Source organism: Carassius gibelio, chromosome B19 (genome assembly GCF_023724105.1).
Source record: "Carassius gibelio isolate Cgi1373 ecotype wild population from Czech Republic chromosome B19, carGib1.2-hapl.c, whole genome shotgun sequence".
Lineage (NCBI taxonomy): Eukaryota > Metazoa > Chordata > Actinopteri > Cypriniformes > Cyprinidae > Carassius > Carassius gibelio.
In genome coordinates this window covers 20,515,563-20,531,237 of record NC_068414.1, presented here as the reverse complement: position 1 = coordinate 20,531,237, position 15,675 = coordinate 20,515,563, and the positions used below count along the sequence as shown (strand labels likewise).

Sequence of the window (15,675 nt, the reverse complement as noted above, 5' to 3'; positions counted from 1 at the left end):
ACCGCGGCGGAGTAACCCAGTACCTTTGTGATTCTTCACAGACATAAACCGAGGAAAAGTAGCTCCGGCTACAATGTTCTTCCGCAAGACGCAAGCAGTTCTGTTTATTGACCACTAGAGCGTCAAAAGTTCCCTACTGCAGCTTTAATGTTTTATATATAGACCGATAATCACTTTTATTTATTTTTATGTTATATTATGTGCTGTCATTAAAAGCATCTTATGTTTACATATTTTATGTATGTATGTGTACTGTGTATTTATCATGAATACATAATATAAACACACATACAGTATATAAATATCTACATGCATATATCACTGCATGAAGTTCTAGTGATATAAAACTCATTACATATTCAATTAATTATCTCAATTATATATCAAAGTAGTAGTGGTTGTTTATTGTCTGTGATCACTATTCAGAACTTTCCTTTGATATGTAGATTTCACTGTGTGCATCTTTCCTTGGAATATTCAATGGGAAATAACCTATGTTGTTTAAATTAAATATGCACGTTTAAGCAATATGACAAACATTTTTACAGGCATGCTGATGGCAGTTCATTCGCAAAAAAAAACAAACAACAATTATATTAAAGACATTCATTCACACACACATAGCAAAGAACAATAGGTGAGTGAGTCTGTAGTGCATGTCTGTGATCATGCATGCAGACATGAAGGGCAATATATGCTGAATTAGCACAATCTCTTACAATCTGTATTCCAATGAAAGCATGCAGGAGCTCTCCAAGGTGCTGAATGGCTGGTCTGGACTGGTCTGTAAAAAGAGGCAAGTATAAGACCGTTGTAGCATTTGGAGGCTTTTCCTTATCTGTGCAGTCACACGAGCGGACCTCATTAAAGCCACTGACCGCAAACAGAACACAAGATGCATGATGAGTGCTTTATGGGTTGAAAGAAAAAGCACCTTTTGATTTGTTTCAACTCTCTGAATGTCAGTGTGTGCCAGAGAGATATAGAGGCTAGAGCAGACACATACATGGCAGTGTGAAAGTATGTGAATATGTGTGTGTGTTTGTGAGGGTATATGTATAATCTATCCTTGTCCTTTCACCTCTTTCTAGAAACAATAGGATCCTTCCCCTCGAGGCACTGGCCAGAAAGAGGACATGATAAGTCCGCTGTTCTCTGCTCTGAACTGACATTTCACATGCGCCGTCTCTAACTCTAACAGCAGAACACACAGTTTTACAAACTACCCCTCCTGACCAGCAGCACAGACTCAATAATTCTCCTCAGCAAACCCAAAACCAGCCATGTGAATCTGGCATTGAACAGACAAGGCATTTTCCACACAACAAATTCCCTTACATGCTGAAAAATGCAATATAAACACATTGCGAGAGAGACAAATAAAGTCTGGTTCTCATTAACCTTTCGCAGCTAGTAATTGCATTGCAACCAAAACACACTCTAAAAGAGAAAGGAAGAGAATTTATACCTGCTTCAGAATGACCACACAGAAAGAAAAAAAAAAGTCTCTAATATAAACCACTCAACAACATAAAGTAATAACATAAGCACTGAATGAATGTATGGTCTTTCAAATAATGGCTCGGTACAGTGGCTCTTTGAGTAGAATAAAAAAAATATATACTTTTGATGAACGTTTTGGTCCAAACTACATTGGATCCCACTTACTTACAATGCATGAACAAAAACAACTGAAATATTCTTTAAAACATCCTTTGCAGGGGTAAAAAGGTTCTTCCTTTGAAACTTTTTTTTTCTGCCATTGAATTTTTTCATTCCATTTATTTTTATTCATATGCACTCAAATGCAGCCATCCAGAAACACAAGTTCAATGTGATTTTCAGAGAATTTTGCTGTGTTCCAAAATTTGTTGAAGTTAGGAAAGTAAATTTCCAACACAGTTAGATTCTAATCTTAGAATTTGATTTACCTAAAACGTAAAATAGCATATATATATATATATATATATATATATATATATATATATATATATATATATATATATATATATATATATATATATATATATAAAGCATTTGCTGATTTAACTAAAGTTATAATCAATATTTACTTCACATACATGCAGACGTATGTTATATATTTCACTCACCACTCACTATAAGCGTTATTTGTTACCATGAATTACAGTTTAACAAGCTCTTTAAGTAATATTCATCATTTACTGCTTCTTCTATACGGATTGATATAAGAACTGATGTTGTCAATTATGGTTCAATCTTAATGTTGTTTCGTGTAAAACAGTGTAAAACTATTGTTATCATCCCTCAAATAGAGTATAGCCTACCATATACCATAGCAAACAAGTCACGATATAGCTTCTTATTAAAATGAAAGTCCTGTGTATTTAGTCTCCATCCAATATGCCGATTGCACAGACAGAAGGCAATAGGAAAACCCATTATGTTAAATATGTGCGTGTCAACCACCAACCAGACATTTGCTTCAAAGATGCCACTCATGCAGAAAACCAATTAGTGATATGTTTTAACATCTGCATAATAAATAGAAACAATCCACAGGCACTGTCTACCGGACACCGAGCTGTCCTGTGTTTTTCCTGCATGGGATGTTTGCGCAGGAATGTGGCGTGTGACAGCTCTTGGCAGTAAAGGGGAAGAAAGTAACCTTTGCTTGGGTTTGCTTGAAGTAAACATCTTGTCACATGTGTCAGTATGGAATATGGCAGGTTTCAACTGCTCCACAAACAAATGCTGAGGAATAATCGCATTTGTATTTCAAATGCTGGGTGTCTGTGTACACATACAGCAATGTGAACTTCCTCCTTGCATTTTAGATTCATTACACTAAATTACATTATCCACTGACCAGCATGAAGGAGCATAACCATCACACATTTGGGTTTTAGTGGCCAAACACCTTCTATACATCTTTCTTCTGGTTTTACAGCACATCCAAATGTGGCTCATCCAGCAGGGGGGAGGCTGTACATGAGAGACTATGGCCTGGGGCACAAGCCCCTTACTGAAGTCAGCTAATGAGCCCCTTCTACACAGCTGAGTCACTCCATTCATTAAGACAAAACTGGCACTGCATTGCCCACTGTCTCTATACCACTTTTAATGATACTAATACAGAATGATAAAATATTTAACATTTCCTTTCCAAGTATATTCTATACAATATAGATAATAGAAATGTATATTAAAGTTTCAGCTATCACGGCTAATTAAACCAGCACAGCACTTCTGGAACATCAATATTTATGACTTCTCACCTCTTTGGCTATGTGTCAATTGCACATTTGTGTTAACTGTTTTTTTTTTTTTTTTTTTTTTTTTTTTGCAGCAGCAGCAGCAGCATTACAACAGGAAAGGGAATTTAATATTTAATGCCAATTAGAAAGAGGTGATTTGAGCAGAAGTAATTAAAGCAGCTATGTTGTGGTTTGCTGTGAAAGGTCATCACAGAAAGGCAAGGTCAGGGTTTATGCAAATAGAGAGACAAAATATTAGTTAATCATGATGCTACACAATGCTGCAAGTGCTAAACATAAAAGATTTGGAAAGTTTAGGTATGCTATCTACTTGAATCGGCCTGTTCTTAGAAATATATTTTATTTTCTTCACAGAAGCAAATCGATTTCCAACTAAAACTGAGTTTTGAAGAAGTATTGAGAATGATGCTCTGGTGCCCTCTCGTGTTTGGATGCAAACCTTAATTCGGAAGCGACTGGCTCGACATACCCATTATTCGGTTCTATTAATCACTTGGCTGGAAAAAGAACCGGTTCCTGACACGACGTGGTATTTTTATTTTACATGTTAAGAGAAAAACCATATGCGTGCACAATTTTTGATATGAATATTTATGATTAAATTTGATTCGGCTTTTTAAAATATTTAATCATTATAATCCACAATTCGGTAAAAAAATCAAATGTCCTCTTTCCTGAAACTTCTAAAAGGATCATTATTCTACATTTTTTTGCTCTCCTACATACATTTCACGTGACGCCTGAACTAAAGGACGCGCACGACGAACACGTGCTGCTGAGTGACATCATGTGACAACAGATTTGTTGAGAAAAACAAAAGTTTTAACGTCCCCTAAAATAACTTTCTGCCATTATAAACTGCATACCCAGATACAATAAAAAATAAAAGGTCCCCAGGACGTCCTGTTTGTTGCGCACGTAAGATAAACGCTGTACAAATAAGCACAAGCTGTTTTGTTCTCTAGTTTAAAAGTGTTTGCTGTTAACTTTCAAATAATTGAATGGAGCAGACTGCTGTTTGTGCGTGACTTACCCAGGAATCGTTAAAATCTTCAAAATAATCCGCGCTAACTATCTACTGTATGGCACTCGTCGGATCGAACTTTTTTTTCTTAGTTCAGTGAGTTGATGACTCGAGATCCGGTAGAACCGATTCTGATTCTTGACTGAATAGCGATTGCTTGAACGCTTTACAGAGTAATTGATTGCACAAGATTACAAGGTATGACAAACCACCGATGATGATGTGATCTATAAATATTTACTAAAATAAAATAGGAAAGCGCTGGATTTTTCGTTTTTGTTTTTATTTCCATAGTGAAATAAATAGGCTAATATGTGCAGGTATTTATATTCTTCTATAGTAATAATAATAATGTTGTTGTTTTTGCTGCGATTTTCAAATAAAATAAGCGAAATTTGACAAAAACAGTGGTTTCATTACTTGGTTTGCGGATGTAAACAGCGATCACACTAAATTACTCGCGCAGAGCCACTTTATTCACCTTGGCTTCGGCGGATTTATTAAAATAAATAAAAACCGATATGAACTTGTTTTAAAGTGCAACACAATTTTTTTTTTATTCTGAAAATCACTGTATTTCTAAAAATGTGCTTCTCTGTTTTTCCAACTAGCCTAACGTTACATGCCATGTTTTGAATCGTCACTGGTGAATAAGATAGATAAAAATGACAGCAATAAAATATAAGTCAAATCTCACTGTGAATGCATTTGAACACATTACAAAAGTTTTAGGATAAGATTTGTTTATTTCATTCCAATGCAAGACATTGTGAACAATATGTTGTTTGTGTGTGAAACAAATTCAATCAATACATTAAAAACAATACATTGTGTGTGTGTGTGTATACATGAGTCTGGGATATACTTATTAAATTAGAATATACTTGTTTGGAACTCATGGGTGTTTGATCCTCTAAATAGACCTGCTGGTTTTATCATCTAAAAATCCATTGCATCATTTTTAAAATGGGATAAGATCATAGACTGTAAAAAAAAAAAAAAAAAAAAAGTTAAGTTCAGTTGGTGATACAACGGCCTCTGTAATTATCATACCAGTGTAGTTCACTCTTTGGCATACTGTGGATCCTTGTGAAATCCATCACTCAAAGCAGCTTCTGTGCATCTGTGTTACATAGGGCACATCTGCAAAACTTCCGTCATGCAGAGCTGCAAGAATGTGCATGCAACAAACAAGACCTCAAGCACTCATGCTGGTGCGATTAGGATATCCATCCTCTCACATTCATCTGCACTCTTCTCATCCCCAAAGGATTGTGCATATATTGCCTTTGAACATTACAGGTGAGCTTTGCTTTTCACAGATAATTGTGCAGAAATTTCCAAAGTTGCCAATTAACAGTGCACAACACTTAAGTTCCTTCTGGAAAGATTTAGGATTAAGTGCAAGAACCCAAACTCAAAACACAAGATAATTATATCAATTTGTCATGAGAAATCAAAACAGATAATCTTAGGATCTGTTTTAATGACACATTAGTGAAAAAAAAAAGAACAGCCCCGAAGATGCACACATACACACACATAGCACACACATTACGCTAATGAGTTATTTGAGGAGTTATATGCATATATGTACTGTATGTAATCATGAAAGATTCATTCTGGCTTACGCAAGCATCTGTGTCGTGTTTTGAAATTGCAAAACTGATTTATTGAACTATATAAACTGTGATAAACATTAAATATTTGGTGCTATTTAAATAATCTGTAATTATATTACTAAATAGTTTTGTTATCCTGTATTTTTTTGTTATTTTTTGTTATTTTTTATAGACATTACTAAAATTATTTCGGGGTGAGGGGTTCTCCCACAGAATTCTACTTGTAAATATATTCATAAAAATACTGATAATCCATGGATTTTATTTGTTTAGGACATGCTTCTCAGTTTCTGTCAAATTCCTTCTGACAGTGTACTTCTAAATGAACAAAACCTGTGTTTATGAAATGTCCTCAGTTTCCTCCACAGTGTTTCTGGGACAGCAGCACCGTCTGAACCAGTGCAGTAGCCGCAATCTTCGTGAAGTTGGCCCAACTAAGCCCCCTCTCTCGGATTCTCTTCTCGCTGCTTCCTCCCTGTCTTCACTCAGGACATGCATAGAAACCTCCATCCTTCCACTAGCACTTTCCATCTGTTCAGTCGTCACTATTTGAGCTCCTCCAAACTGCTCTCCCTCTCCTTCCAGCATCAGCGTTTGCACGGCTCTGTCCGTAACCCGTCTGAATCTGTCCACTCTTAATGCTGTATCACTAATGAGGCGCTCCATAATCTCCATGTGCTGACTACTTGTTTCTGCTTCTTCGCTCTTCAGTCGATTGATCTCAATCAGCATACACTCCCTTAACAGAAGTATTTCCTTTTCTTTTTCTATGAGCTTGAGTCTGTCAGTTTCTCTCTCATGCTGGAGGGCTTCATTGTATCTTTCCATTTCAGCTTTCCGTAGCTCCAACTCGATTTTTTCTCTTTGCATTCCGAGTCTTTCCAGTTCCTTCCTCTGTATGTCTTGTAATCTGATGTTTAGTTCATCTTTTATTTCCTGTATTCTCCTTTTTATTGCACCTGTCTCTTTATACTGTGGTAGAGCATCTCTTTCCTGGTCTTCAGTTTGTGTCTCTTGAGTTCTCTTCTGCTTAACATCCTCCGTATGTTCTTGAACGGATTTTGTAGACACTGTTGCTTCTTGGTCTTCTTGTTCACTCTTAATATTAGTTTCATGTTGAGTCTTCACAGTCCTTGTCAGTCTTTGTATGTCAGTCTCAATTTGTTGCAGTTCTCTTCTTTTGTATTCGTAGCTTTGTGTGAGATTCTCAATCTCCTTGGTAAGTCTCAGTACCTCAGCTTGAACCTTCTCCAGGCTGTTCCTCATCCTCTCGAGACTCTCCATGATCACTGACTTTTCTTCTTCAGCGGTTTTACATTCATCCCTCAATTTATGCAGGTGTTCCTTTGCCTTCTCCATCTCAAGAAGGCCAGCTTGTATGATCTTCATTTTGTTCTCCATTTCGTCATGTTGTCTCTGTAACTCAGCTGTCATGATGTTGAGCTCATCTCCTTCTAGGGCTGCGTCATACATTAGCTGAAGAACTTCTTTTTCGGCATCAGTTTTGGAGGTTTTTGCTTCTGTTTCTCCACCTATTTTGGCCCAATGAATCTCAGTCAGTTCCAGACTGCTGTCTCTGTCTGTCTTCTTCTCCTCTTTAGTGAATGGTACTTGTTCCAGTGCTGGTTTGTATGTGACTTCCTCAGCATCCCTGTCACTTCCAGTGGAAGCATCATCTGTTTTTCCCTCGATTTTTAGTGTCTCCTGTTCATTTAGCTTTTGTAGAAGCAACTCATTTTCTATGCTTTCCTTCTCTTCTTTCAGTGATGCTATGGTCTTTTCCAGTTGTTCCAACTTTCTCATGAATGCTTCTGTGATGTTCTCTAATTCCTTGTTTTTCTTCTCAAGGTTGTTTGATATATCCTCCTTGTCTTGTGTAAGTCGTAGCAGTTTTTCTTCATTTCTTGACTTCTCCTTCATGACTTCCTTCATATTTCTCTCAAAGTCTTTTTTTGCTTGTTCAAGTTCATGTCTCTCTTTTTTCATCATCATCTTCATTCTCTCCAAATCTTCAATTTCTTTGTTTAAAGAATCTGTTATTTCTTGCACTTCAGATGTGTGCGTGTCTTTTGACTTTGTATCGGTGGTTTTTTTCTCTGTTGCAGCTGTTCCATCTTCTAAATCCTTTTGTCTGCTATCATCTGTTTTCTTAAAGTCATACAAAGGTGTTTGTGTTTCAGCATCTACTGAGGTGGTCTTCGTTTGAAATATCTCAAGTTCATCTGTTTTTAGTTTTTTTACTTCTACTTCCTCTCTTAGGACATCAGCATCCCTTTTTGAGTGATCTTTTGTTTTCATCTCTTCTGGTAAGTGATGCATTTCCACTTCCTGTCTCTTTATTTCAATCTTCATGTTTAACATCTCCAGTTCAGATAATTGTCTGCTTATTTGCTCTTGCAGTTCCTCCATTGTTCTTGTCTTTTCTTCTATAATGCCTTCCAAGTCCTCTTTTTCTTTCTGTATCATGTCTTTATCTTGTTGCAGCAAAGTTCTCTCGTGTTGTATGCTTTGTTTGCTGACTTCAGCCTCTTTCTTCAGTCTGTTTAAATCAGCTCTCTCCTTTTCGATGCAATATTTTTCACTCTCAGTTATCTTTTTGCTGTTTTCGATCTCCATTTTGTCCCTTTGAATGTCATTATTAAGCTTTACAAGCTCTTCTTGTTTTGTCTGGATATTTTTATTGAGGATATGTCTGTGTTCATCAAGTTCAGACTTCTCTTTCTGAAGCACATCTCTCTCTCGTTTGATGACCGCCATGATGTCTTCTAATTCCTGCTGCTGTTGATCTAATGTGAGCTTTTTCTTTTCGATCTGATTTTTTTCCACCTCAATTGCGTTCCTCAGTTCTTCGAGTTCATCCTTCTGTTTCTGGAGAACAACCTGCAATTCAGCATCTGTCTTTTCTTCTTCAGTGTCCTCCCCGACCGTTTGTAAAGCAGCTTGGATCTGTGTTTCACTCTCCACTGCTGTTTTTACATCTTTCTTCTTTATTTTGGTATTGGCTTGCTGATCAGTTTCTGTCAGTAAATCTGCTCTTTTCTGCATTAAATTTTCCATCTCTTTTTCAAACTGATCTCTTTTTTCTGCCATTTCTTGCTTGGAGCTTTCAATCTCAAAATGTAAGCTTTGCAGTTCATCTTTCTTTCTCTGGATTTCTTTCTTCAGAGCATCAGTCTCCTCTCTTTCCTTTCCAAGAGGTTCCTTATCCCTTGTTGTATCTGCTGTGATTTTCTCAAGCTCATCGGTCTGTTGCTTTGCATCAACTTTGATTTGATCAGAGGCATCCTTCTGATCTTCAAATCTTTTGATGTTTTCTTGTAGTTGTTGTCTCTCTTTTTCCAGATGAGTTTTCATGTTCTCTAAATTATTTCTAATTTTTCTGTTTTCATTCATCAAGTCATCGACCTCCTGCTGCTGTTGATTCATAACATTTTGACTCTTTTCCAGCTGCATTTTCTCAGCCATCACAATGTTTCTTAGGTTATCTACATCTTTTCTTTGCATTTCAAGTTCTCTTTCTTTGTTTTTCAGATCCAGTTCTTTAAGTTGTATTTCATTTTGTGTGCCTTCCACTGTGTCTCTTAGCTGTGTCATATCAGTAATCTTCTGCTCCAAGGCCAGCCTCTCTTTGTGCAGTTCTTGCGTTGTTAAGTCATTCTTTTCTTTTTGTTTTTCAAGATCTTCTCTTAGAGTTTCATTCTCTGCTTTGCTCTTTTCTAAGTTCTCTTTTTGTGTCTGAAGTAGCAGTAGATCTGATTGCAGAAGCTTTGTCTTCCTTTCGATGTCAGCACGCATAGTACTGAGCTCTTCTTCATTTCTTCTCATGTCATCGAGTCTCTTTGGAATGTTCTCTTGGTCTTCACTGATTTGAGATGTAATGATTTCCTCATTAAACTTTTCAGACTTTCTTTGTAAATCTGCCTTAATCTCCTCCAGTGAGTCTTTTTCTTTTTGAATATTTAGTTTGTCCATGTTAATTTGCACAATGTTGCTGTCCAGTAGAGATCTTTTATTTTCAGTTTCGGTCATCAGCTGCTTTAGCTTTTTCTTTTCCTCTTCAATGTTCTTCTTCTCCAACTGTAACTCAGTTTTTAATTGATCCATTTCATGTTTTTCTGTTAACAGTCTGTCCAGCATGTCTTTCTTCTCTTCCTCATATTTATTTCTCAATTGCTCTAGGTCTTCCAAATCTCTCTTGATGGTTGTTTGAATGTTTTCAATCTCTTGCTTTTCTTGTTTTACTTCTGCTTTCTCTCTTTCAAGTTCACTCCTCTCACTTTCTGACAGGTTCCTTAGCTCTTCTACTTTGGTTTTCTGTTTCTGTATATCGGCTTCCAAGAGAGTTACTTTCTCTCTCTTATTTTCCATTTCAGTGGTTTTCCTTTCGAGCTCAACATTCATTTTCTCCAAAGCCTTTCTTTCTCTTTGCATGTCATTCTCTTTGATTGCAATCTCCTCTTGCTGTTTTCTGATTATTTCCTCTGGCTCTTCATGTTTAGTCTGTATTTCTGCATTCATCTGTTCAATTTGGTTCCTTTCTTTTGCCAACATCACCTTGACATTTTCTACATCTTCTAATTGTCTTTGTATCTCAACCTCGGCATGCTTCTCTCTTCTTTTGTTCTCTTCTGCTAGTTTATCCATATCTTCTCTTTCTTTTTGTTGTTGAATAACTAAAGCATTTAGACTTTCCTTCTCTTTTTGTAAGTCCTTTATAATTTTCTTTTGAGCATTTGTCTCATCTTGAATCTCAGTCCTTATATCTTCTAATTTTTGTTTTTCAAGCTTGATCTCTTCTTTTTGATCATTTAATTGGGTTTGCATCTTTTCAATATGTTCCATCTTTCTATTAATTTTCTCTTTGGTGGTTTCAACATCCTCTTTCTCTTTCAGTAATTGATCATTCAGATGCGATATCCTTTTTATCTCAGTTTTTAAGATTTGTATGTCCTCGTCATCTTGTCTGGACCTTTCAGCGGCTACCTGTGTCTCAACCCACGTTATTTCTGCAGCTTTCCCAATGTCTTCCAGTTTTTGTTTGTTTATTTCACACCTCTCTTGTTCTAGCTCACTCTTCTCCATTGTCACTATGTTCATCATATCTTCTAGGTCTTTTGTCTGCTTTTGAATTTCATCTTTCATGTGCAGCAGCTCGTCTCTTCTCATTCTTAAATCTTCATTTTCCTTTTTGATTTTTTCACGTTCTTTAGCCATTTCATCCTTAAATTTCTCCAGAATTTTCTTCTCTGCCTCTCTCTCCTCTGTTTTGAACTTCTGTACATTTTCTAATTCCTTAACCTTATTATTCAGTTCATTCATCATGTCCTGTAATCTAGCTTCTGCTTCTCTCTTTTCTTTTTCTAGGAGCTGACAAGTATTTTTAAGTTCTGATTTTTCCCTGTTCAAATTGTCATTCATCTGTTCCAGTTCATTCTTTTGTCTCTTTGTTTCAATGAGGATTGCTTCAATCTGGATAATTTCATCTTGTAAGTTATTATCCCTGTCCGTGTCCCTTATTTCTGCAGCCATCTGATGCATTTCAGCTTTCTTCTTTTCTAGCTTACCCTTCTCTCTTTTTATAATGTCCAACATGTTTTCGATTTCCCTCTGCTCATTCTGGAGGTCAGCTTTCATCCTTGCTATTTCATCTTTCTCTTCTTTCAACGTGTGCATAACACTGTGTGTTTCATCATATTGCACTTCTGCATTGGTTTTCTGTGGTTCTTCTTTCTGCAAATCTGTTTTTATTTGCTCCAGTTCATGTTTTTCTCTCACACATTCCTTTCGTATCTTCTGAATTTCTTCTCTTTCATTGTCAATTTCAGTCTTCATTTTTTCAAATTCTGTTCTCCTTTGATGAAGCTCTTTTTGTCTCAGTTCTTCATTGTGCTCCATTTCTTCTTGCTTTGTTTTAATTTCCTCCTCAATCTGTTTAGTCTTGTTTATCCATTTATTTGCCTCAGTCATAATAATTTTAAACTCTTCCTGTTCTTTGAAAAGTTGAGCTGCCATTTCATCTACCCTTTCCTTTTGTCTCAGTACATCATCTGAAAGTCTCTCTATGTCCTCTGCTCTCCTCAACCTAGATTCCAGCTTTTCTCTTTCTGTCTCTATGTTTTGTTGCATAAGCCTAAACTCCTCTTTTTGTGTCTCCAGATCGACTCTCATTCTATTCAGTTCATTTCTTTCTGAGTTCAGCATTGCCTGACGCATTTCCATTTCCATTTGCTCCTTCTGCAGCCCAGTGATTATTTTTTCAACCTCATCCCTCTCCTTCCGTAATGCCTCCTTTTGGTTCTGTATTTCTTCCAGGTATCTTTTTGTAGACTCCTCTCTCTCTGGAAGGATGTCAGTTAACTCATGTCCCTCCATTTCTTTGGTGTCCACCATCTCTTGTCTCTTTTGTTTTATCTCTGAATTTAGGAAGTCCAACTCCTCTTTTCTCTGTTTCATCTCAACAGAGATGGTATCCATTTCTCTTCTCTTTTCTTGAAGTTGAACTTCCATGTTTTCTATTTTCTCCTGTTTGTTCCTGATCTCCATTTGAATGTTTTCCATGTCCATCTTAATTTGATCTTGAGTCATTTCTAACTCAGATCTTTCATTGTCCATATTCTGTCTACATAACTCCAACTCTTCATATTGTTTTTCAAGAGTGGCTTTATATTTCTCCAGATTCCTCCTCTCTCTGTCAGTGTTTTGTCTCATTGTCTCAATCTCTTTCTGGTCTCTCTGTAAAAGAAGTCTTGTCTTTTCTAGTTCCCTCTTCTCAGTCATCAACATTTCAGCAAGGCCATCGGCTTCATCTTTATTGAACTCCAACTTTACTGTCATGGATGTATCAGGTATATCTTTATATTCCGATGTCAGTGCAGTGTCTTCTTGCCTCGAGTCCATTTTGGTTTCCTCACTTCTCATTTTGAGCTCTGTGTCCTCCTGATCTCTCATTCTTTCTAATTCATCTTCCGTCCATTTTGGCATGAAAGTTGTATATTCCTTATGAATGCCTGTGTGTTCCTCAACAATCTGTTCCCGAGGGGCTGGAATGTCACCTACGGGTATGTCATCTAGTTTAGATGTTTGTGTAGCAGAACTAACCAAAATTAATTCCAGCCTCTGTGTTGGTTGTTTTCTCTTCATCTCATCCAGTGCCTCTCTCTGATGTTCAAGGATTTTCTTGCTTCTTTCAAGTGCTTCCTTTTCCCTTTGAATCTCAAACAAGAGTCTGTTGGCTTCATCTATCTGTTTTCCTTGAGAGGCCATTTCTTCTCTCTTCTGTTGAAGAAGCTGTCCAGATAGAAGTTCTTCTTTTAATGTTTCAGACACATCTTTCTCTTTTTCTAACTGGTGTGTCTGCTCTTTCATGATGTCTGTTTCATCAGTCTGTCTCTTGATTTCAGCCTTGGACTGAAATGTGACATTTTTCTTTGACTGTTCATATTCATCAATTCTCTGTTGTAATTCTGTCCATTTATGATTTATCTCTTCTCTTTCTCTTTCCAGAATGTCTCTGAAGTCGTTCAACTCTTGTTTTTGTTTATTTATGTTTGTGTTCATCCTTTCCAGATCTTCTTTTCGTCTGTTTGTTTCTTCAATGACACTCTTAATTTCTTCCTTTTCCTTTTGTAGATGAGCTTCCTTTTTTTTCAGTGTGTCTCTCTCCTTATTCATTTCCTCTTCCATGTATCGTATTCGTTTACTTTCTTTTTGCTGTTCACTCTTTAGTTGTGCCAGAAAGTCTTTTTCATTATTGATCTTTTGTCTCTCAAGTTCAATTTCTTCTTTATGAAGTTTAATATAATTTCTCTGTTCATCCTCCTCATCCAATAATTTCTGTACAATTTCTTTGCTTTTCTCTATATTAGATTTTTCTAGTTCAGTCTGTTTTATTTTGTGTTCAAGTTCTGATCTGTCTTCTTCTATTTGCTTTCTTTGCAACAATATTTCCGACCACATCTTCTCCATGTCATTTCTTTTCTGTTCAATGAACTTTCTGTCATCATTCATTTTCTTCTGCTCGTAATCTATTTTAGTTTTCTCTCTTTCTAGTTCACTCTTTATCTGATCAAGTTCTACTCTCACCATCTTTTCTTTTACTCTCATTTCTTCTTCTTTCTCTTGTTCTTTCTTAATATGTTCTTGCAGTGTCTTCAACTCCTGCATTTTTAGGCTCATGTCTTGATGTTCCTGCTCAGCTTTAGTGTTCAGCTCCAGGATCTTGACTTTGGTCTCTTCTAGACCTTTTCTTTCTTCTTCTATTTCCTTTTGTTCTGTTAGATATTCTTCCTTCTGTTTGCTGACCTGAGCATCAAATGCATCAATTCTCTGTTGTAACTGTGTCCATTTGTGGTTTATTTCTTCTCTTTCTTGTTCTAGAAGGTCTCTGCTGTTCTTCAACTCATGTTTTTGTTTAATTATTTCTGTATTCATTTTTTCCAGATCCTCTTGCTTTATCTTTGTTTCTTCAGTGACAGTCTCAATGTCTTCCTTTTCCTTTTGTAGATGAGCTTCAAATTCCTTCAGTGTTTCTCTCTCCTTCTTTATTTCCTCCTTCATGCATTTGATTTGTTCGCTTTCTTTTTGCAGCTCTGTCTTACTTTCAGCTAGAATACATTTTTCATCAGTGATCTTTTGTTTTTCAAGGTCAAGTTCTTCTCTCTGGAGTTTAATATAACATCTCTGATCTTCTACTTTGTCCATTAACTTCTGAACTATTTCTTTGTCATTTTCAATTTGAATCTTTTCTAGATCAATCTCTTGTATTTTCTGGTCAAGTGCTGATCTCTCTAGTTTGATTTCTTCTCTCGTGTCTTCCATTTGCTTTCTTTCTGTCATCATGTCAGATCTTATCTTTTGCAGGTCTTTTCTTTCCCGTTCAATCATCTTGCTGTCATCATCCATTTTCTTCTGCTCGTAATCTATTTTAGTTTTCTCTCTTTCTAGTTCGCTCTTTATCTGATCAAGTTCTTCTCTCACCATGTTTTCTTTTATTCTCATTTCTTCTTCTTTCTCTTGCTTTTTCTTAATATGTTCTTGCAGTGTGTTCAACTCTTGCATTTTTAGACTCATGTCTTGATGTTCCTGCTCAGCTTTAGTTTTCAACTCTAGGATCTTGACTTTGGTTTCTGCTAGACCTTTTCTTTCTTCTTCTATTTCCTTTTGTTCTGTTAGATATTCTTCCTTCTGTTTGCTGACCTGAGCATCAAATGCATCAATTCTCTGTTGCAACTGTGTCCATTTGTGGTTTATTTCTTCTCTTTCTTGTTCTAGAAAGTCTCCGCTGTTCTTCAACTCTTGTTTTTGTTTAATTATTTCTGTATTCATTTTTTCCAGATCCTCTTGCTTTCTCTTTGTTTCTTCAGTGACAGTCTCAATGTCTTCCTTTTCCTTTTGTAGATGAGCTTCCATTTCCTTTAGTGTTTCTCTCTCCTTCTTTATTTCCTCCTCCATGCATTTGATTTGTTCGCTTTCTTTTTGCAGCTCTGTCTTACTTTCAGCTAGAATACATTTTTCATCAATGATCTTTTGTTTTTCAAGGTCAAGTTCTTCTCTCTGGAGTTTAATATAACGTCTCTGATCTTCTACTTTATCCATTAACTTCTGAACTATTTCTTTGTCATTTTCAATTTGAACCTTTTCTAGATCAATCTCTTGTATTTTCTGGTCAAGTGCTGATCTCTCTAGTTTGATTTCTTCTCTCGTGTCTTCCATTTGCTTTCTTTCTGTCATCATGTCAGATCTTATCTTTTGCAGGTCTTTTCTTTCCCGTTCA

At 36.3% G+C, this 15,675-nt stretch overlaps 1 protein-coding gene across 1 annotated transcript in view; it reads right to left on the bottom strand.

Annotated features, from left to right (window-relative positions):
• Positions 1-5,007: 5,007 nt before the first annotated feature.
• si:ch211-250g4.3 (nuclear anchorage protein 1) overlaps positions 5,008-15,675 on the bottom strand; it is a 61,881-nt gene continuing 51,213 nt past the window's right edge. Inside the window, exon 15 of the mRNA XM_052585195.1 lies at positions 5,008-15,098. Within this exon, the coding sequence (XP_052441155.1) occupies positions 6,243-15,098 (8,856 nt within the window). The 3' untranslated portion in view covers positions 5,008-6,242. The remainder of the gene's footprint in view (positions 15,099-15,675) is intronic.